General features: G+C 48.3%; 1 protein-coding gene across 2 annotated transcripts in view; it reads right to left on the bottom strand.

Moving 5' to 3' along the window:
• Positions 1-3,652: 3,652 nt before the first annotated feature.
• FCGBP (Fc gamma binding protein) overlaps positions 3,653-6,000 on the bottom strand; it is a 41,724-nt gene continuing 39,376 nt past the window's right edge. For both annotated transcript variants that reach the window (XM_055412160.2, XM_055412161.2), the window contains 2 exons: positions 3,931-4,202; positions 3,653-3,809 (listed from right to left, as the gene is read on the bottom strand). In XM_055412160.2, coding sequence (XP_055268135.2) covers positions 3,800-3,809; positions 3,931-4,202 — 282 coding nt within the window. In that variant the 3' untranslated portion in view covers positions 3,653-3,799. The remainder of the gene's footprint in view (positions 3,810-3,930; positions 4,203-6,000) is intronic.

The raw sequence follows: 6,000 nt of genomic DNA, 5'->3' as shown, positions 1-6,000 counted from the left end.
GTCCACCCGGAAGTCTTGGATCCCTTTTCTTGAAGGATCATTTTACACTCTCTTCTCTCATCAGACCTCAAAACGTTTTCTTTCTTGCTCTTAACTGATGGCTTTGTTTCCCATTTGAATGAGAACATATAAGGAATCACAAGAGAATCTCAGCATCCTCCGACCCATATCTACCAGTCAGTGGCACCTGTTAGCTTCCTTTGCTATAAAGAAATCTGTTTCTGTGTTCATACACTTCACTGCTGACACCAGATATATTTCTATGACAAGCAGTTCTCCAGTTCTCTGCAGACTCCAACTGCTGTCTTACAATTTAACTTCGTTCAGACACTAACTGCATGGAGTTGCAACAGACCCCACAGGTTAAGGACAGAGAGTAACAGAGGAAATCACTTTAAGTGAGGTGGTTGTGGAAGGGCTCTGTAAGGTTGTAACAGGTAAGTGAACATCTGAAGAATGAGAAGCCTCTAGTCAGTGATGAGTGGAGGGAACAGCTTTTTCTTAAAGGAATGAAGTAAAAAAAATTTGGCATGTTCAATACCCTGAAAGATAAGGTTCCCAAATCATAATGACAGTGATAGGAGATGAGTCAGAAGAGGTTGGCAGAGGACTTCCCTGGTGGTCCAGTGGCTAAGACTTCATGCTCCCAACGCGGGGGTTCAGGTTCAACTCCCTGGTAAGGGAACTAGATCCCACATGCCACAGCTAAAGATCCTGCATGCCACGACGAAGACCTGGTGCAGCCAAATAAACATTGTTCAGTCACAAAGTTGTGTTTGACTCTTTGTGACCCCATGGTCTGCAGCATTCCAGGCTTCCCTGTCCTCCACTATCTCCTGGGGTTTGCTCAATCTCATGTCCATTGAGTCGATGATGCCATCCAACCACCTTGTCTTCTGTTGCCCCCTTCTCCTCCTGCCCTCAATCTTTCGCAGCATCGGGGTCTTGTCTTCAGAGTCAGCTCTTCGCATCAGGTGGCCAAAGTATTGGAGCTTCAACTTCAGCATCAGTCCTTCCAATGAATAGTCAGGGTTGATTTCCTTTAGGATGGACTGGTTGGATCTCCTTGCTGTCCAAGGGACTCTCAAGAGTCTTCTCCACTACCACAGTTCAAAAGCATCAATTCTTTGGTGCTCAGCCTTCTTTGTGCTCCAACTCTCTTTATTTATAAATGAATAAATACTTTTTTAAAATAAGAGATCGGCAGAGGCCTTTTAGGTGAAGGAATTTGATTTTATTACAAGATCAATCTATAGCCAAGACCAAGACCAAGTGAAGTCACTCAGTCGTGTCCAATTCTGTGACCCCATGTACTGTAGCCCACCACGCTCCTCCATCCATGGGATTCTCCAGGCAAGAATACTGGAGTGGGTTGCCATTTCCTTCTTCAGAGGATCTTCCTGACCAGGGATTGAACCCAGGTCTCCCGCATTGTAGGCAGACGCCTTATCGTCTGAGCCACCAGGGAAGTCAATTTATAGCTGCTGGTCAGTGTCAGACTTTATTTTTGGGGGGCTCCAAAATCACTGCAGATGCTGATTGCAGCCATGAAATTAAAAGACGCTTACTCCTTGGAAGGAAAGTTATGACCAACCTTGATAGTATATTAAAAACCAGAGACATTACTTTGCCAACCAAGGTCCATCTAGTCAAGGCTATGGTTTTTCCCGTGGTCATGTATGGATGTGAGAGTTGGACTGTGAAGAAAGCTGATCGCCGAAGAATTGATGCTTTTGAACTGTGGTGCTGGAGAAGACTCTTGAGAGTCCCTTATACTGCAAAGAGATCCAACCAGTCCATTCTAAAGGAGATCAATCCTGGGTGTTCATTGGAAGGACTGATGCTAAAGCTGAAACTGCAATACTTTGGCCACCTCATGTGACGAGTTGACTCACTGGAAAAGACTCTGACGCTGGGAAAGGTTGGGGGCGGGAGGAGAAGGGGACAACAGAGAATGAGATGGCTGGATGGCATCACCGACTCTGTGGACATGGGTTTGAGTGAATTCCGGGAGTTGGTGATGGACAGGGAGGCCTGGCGTGCTGTGATTCACGGCATCGCGGAGAGTCGGACACGACTGAGCGACTGAACTGAACTGAACTGAACTCTTTATAGGTAATGGAGAGCCCTCTAGTGGCTTTGAGCATGAATTACAGGCAGGGAGAAGCAGATGGTAGGCAAGATGATGCCAGCTGAACCAGGTGGTGACAGTGGGCATAAGAAAGGCAGGCAGATTTCAGGTATGTTTCGATACAATCCATAAAGATGTTTTGATGAACAGAGTGGAGGGCAAAGATGAGGGAAGAATCAAGAATAATTCCCCATGTTCTGACTGAGGTTTGGCAGTGATAGTCACTGAGGTGGGGGAGACCAGTATAGCAGGGCAGGAGACAGAGTTAGGACAGAAGAGAGACTTCAGTTTTGATGATTTCGTAGACTGGACGAACACCTTAAGTCCCCACTGCAACTCTGTGAGGTAGGGACTATCCTTAGCTCTACTTTAAGTATGATGCTTTTGGCTGAATGTTTGTGACCTTTCAAGATTCATGTGTCGGAAGCTAACCTCCAACGTGATGGTATTTGGAGATGAAGACTTTGGGAGGGGGTGATATGTCTTAAGGGTAGAGCCCTCATGAGTGAGATTACTGCCTTTACAAAAGAGGCCCAGAGAACTCCCTTGCCCTTCCACCAAGTGAGGGCACATGAGAAGATGGTCATCTATGAACCAGAAAGCAGGCCCTCACCAGATACCGAATCTGCCGACGCCTTGATCTTGGACTTCCCGGGCTCTAGTGAAAGTGTTAGTTGCTCTATCGTGTCTGACTCTTCACCACCCCATGGACCTTAGCTCTTCAGGCTCCTCTGTCCATGGGATTCTCCAGGCACTAGTGGAGTGGGTTGCCATTCCCTTCTCCAGGGGATCTTCCCCACTCAGGGATCGAACCCGGGTCTCCCACACTGCAGGTACATTCTTTACCGTTTGAGCCACCGGGAATCCCAGGCTCTAGAACTGTGAGAAATTTAAATTTTTGTTGTTTATAAACCACCCATTTTATGATATTTTGTTATAGCAACCTGAGTGGACTAAAACATAGGAAGAAACTGAGTGGTAGAGAAATTACCATGCCCAGATTGTAAATGATGAAGTTAGAAGCTGTCGATATTTTCAGTTTCTACTTCTTCCCTCCATCCAATTGTTCATTTTCTCATCCATCCATTCTTCTAATCATCCAACTGCCCATTTTCCCTTTCCCCACCCACATCTTTCCCAACCTATCTATCTGTCTCCATCCATCCGTCCCCTCACCTGTCAGTAAATATTCATCATATGCCAGGTTCCCCAGCATCTGACACCTGATGTGCAGGAAGGAGGGGCTTCCCAGGTGGCTCAGTGGTAAAGAACCCACCTGCTAATGCAGGAGATGTAATAGACTCAGGTTTGATCCCTGAGTCGGGAAGATCTCCTAGAGGAGGGAATGGCAACCCACTCCAGTATTCTTTCCTGGAGAATCCCATGGGTAGAAGAGCCTGGTGGTCTACAGTCCACAGGGTCGCAAAGAGTAGGACAGGACTGAAGCTACTTAGCAAGCACACATGTACAGTAAGGAAGGTCATGGATAAGAATACATAAGACAGACACATTGGTGTGCAACTTAAGATATTTATTTAATGCTTTTCTGGTTGGCCTCAGTGGCTCAGCAAAAGGGTAGAGCGGAGAAGGGCACATACAACGATAGAGTGCATCCTTCAACCTCCAGAGGCGTCAGGTCCCGAAGTCTTCCTTCCCGGTGGATGATGATCAGTTCTGGCTGTAAGACACAGGCACTTAGCACTTTCTGTAGATGGAGCACCCACCCTGACTTCCCTCTTGCCATGAGGACGCAGGTGCCCCTGCTCCAAGACGCCTGGCTTCCGAGCTGTATCCCTTACCATGGGGAGAAGTCCTGTGCTTTCCAATTCTCCAACGTTGTCTCCTTCTGGGAGTTAGGCCAATCGTTGGTCCAGTCCGCGTCAAAGTTTCCGCAGGCCCCACACAACTTCCCAGCATGGTCATCACTGACCACCACAGCCAGCTGCCCACTGGTGTCAAGCTGCACCTGAACCCCCGCCTTCTGCTGGACTAGCACAGAGCCGTCAGGGTTCTGACTCACGGACACAGATGTTAGCACCTCAGCTGGGAGGTCCACTTGGAGGCCATTCACCTGGTGGTTTTGGCGGGGGAAAAGGTGGGTGAAACACAGAGGTGAGGCTGCAACTACAGAGAAGCTGGAGTGTTACTACAGAAGAGACCCCAAGGAAGACAACGAGTCCAAGGAGCAAAAGCAGAGAGGCAGATGCTGCAACAGATGAAGGCCCGGGTGGATGCACCGAAAGGAGAGACGGACACCTAAGGCAATCAGAGACACGGATGAACGGACAGAAGCACGGAGAGGACGGATGAAGAGATGGACCGACGCGTACGTGGGTGTGCACACAACATTCCAGAGGCACCTGGGGCTGGGGGAGACAAACAGTGAGTCAAACCCCAGCAGCACCCTGTCTAATTCTAGTTTTCAAAATAAAAAGAACCCTTGAGCATGTCCTGTTAAGTTACTGGTTCCCTAACAAGGCACCGTCATCCCTTATTTTTGCCACGCTGATGTCTGAAGACAAGTCATGACCTAGCCAGTGTCATAATCATGTGAGAAAATGACCGTCTGTCCATCACAGGCTGTGGGCTCAGTAACCTTAGTAACCTGGTGAGTTTTTTCTTTTAAATAACTGTTGTCTGTTTTCTCTGACGAGTCAACCCTTGTAAAGTTAGACCCCCTGGAGAGCCTTCTTTCAAAGAAAAGTCCTTTTTTTCAAATGCTTTTGTATGTGATACTTCCTCTGCCAGATGACTGGAGAGTCAGGTAGATAAGAAAGATAGGCAGGCAGATCTGAAGAGGTGGATGGATGGACAGATGGGTGAATCAATGGAAGGAAGGAAGGGAGGAAAAAAGGAAGGACAGGTGGAAGGAGGAGGGATGGATGCCGTGAAGGACAGCTGGAGAGGCGGGCGGGAAGTCTCAGCAGGCTGCAAGCTTCGACGGCATAAGAAGTGGGACGAATTATCTGTGTTCCCCAGCACATGGCCTGGTACAGAGGGAACGGGGATGAATGTAGTCACAAAGCCAGACTCTTCCTGGGGCCAGGCCCTGATTTGGGTACTGGTGACAAAGTGACGACCAAGGGGAACAGGATCCCTGCCCACCTGAGGATTATATGCCAGTGAGGGAGCATGTCAACAAACAGGAAGAAATAATGGATAACTTCAGAGAGTGACTAGCACTGGAGGGGGATACAACAGAGTAACCGCACAGAGGCTGGGCTGAAGAGGAGAGCTTCCGTAGCGAGTTGCGAAAGGTCTCTTTGTAGAAGCGGTGAGAGTGGAACTGAGACCTGAAGGATGAGAAGGAGCCGAGGCTTAGGAAATCTGGAAGGAGAGCACTGCGGCAGGGAGAACAGCAAACACAGAGGCCTGGTGGCGGGAAGAAGTGTGGTCCACTGTGTGAACAGCATAAAGGCCAGCTCGGCCTGTTAGCAGCACAGCCCATGAGCTCAGGAAGGAGTTGGAGGAAATGAGGTTGGCAAGGCCAGCGGGAGTCCGATCGCATAAAGTCTTACAGGCCATGGAAGGGAGGTGGCTTGAGTCTGAAATGTTGCTCTGAGAAGTCGCTGCAGAGTTTTAAGCAGCAGGATGACCCAATCTGATTCACATTTCTAGAGCATCTGTCTGCTGTGTAGAGAATTATTTCTGGACAGATGAGCAAAGGAAGGTCGTGAGCAGGGGTCTGCAGTAATCTCACTCCTGGGCATATATCCAGAGAAATAACATAGATCAAAGAGACACATGTACCCCAATGTCCATTCACTGAAGCACTATTTACAACAGCCAGGACATGGAAGCAACCTAAATTCCATCAACAGACGCGTGGCTAAGGAAGAGGTGGTACATATACACAATGGAATATTACT

This window comes from Moschus berezovskii, chromosome 22 (genome assembly GCF_049115385.1).
Source record: "Moschus berezovskii isolate FMDL1 chromosome 22, NW_MosBer_1.0, whole genome shotgun sequence".
Classification (NCBI taxonomy): domain Eukaryota; kingdom Metazoa; phylum Chordata; class Mammalia; order Artiodactyla; family Moschidae; genus Moschus; species Moschus berezovskii.
Note: the sequence above shows the minus strand (reverse complement) of the source record. Positions and strands in the feature narration are given on the sequence as shown.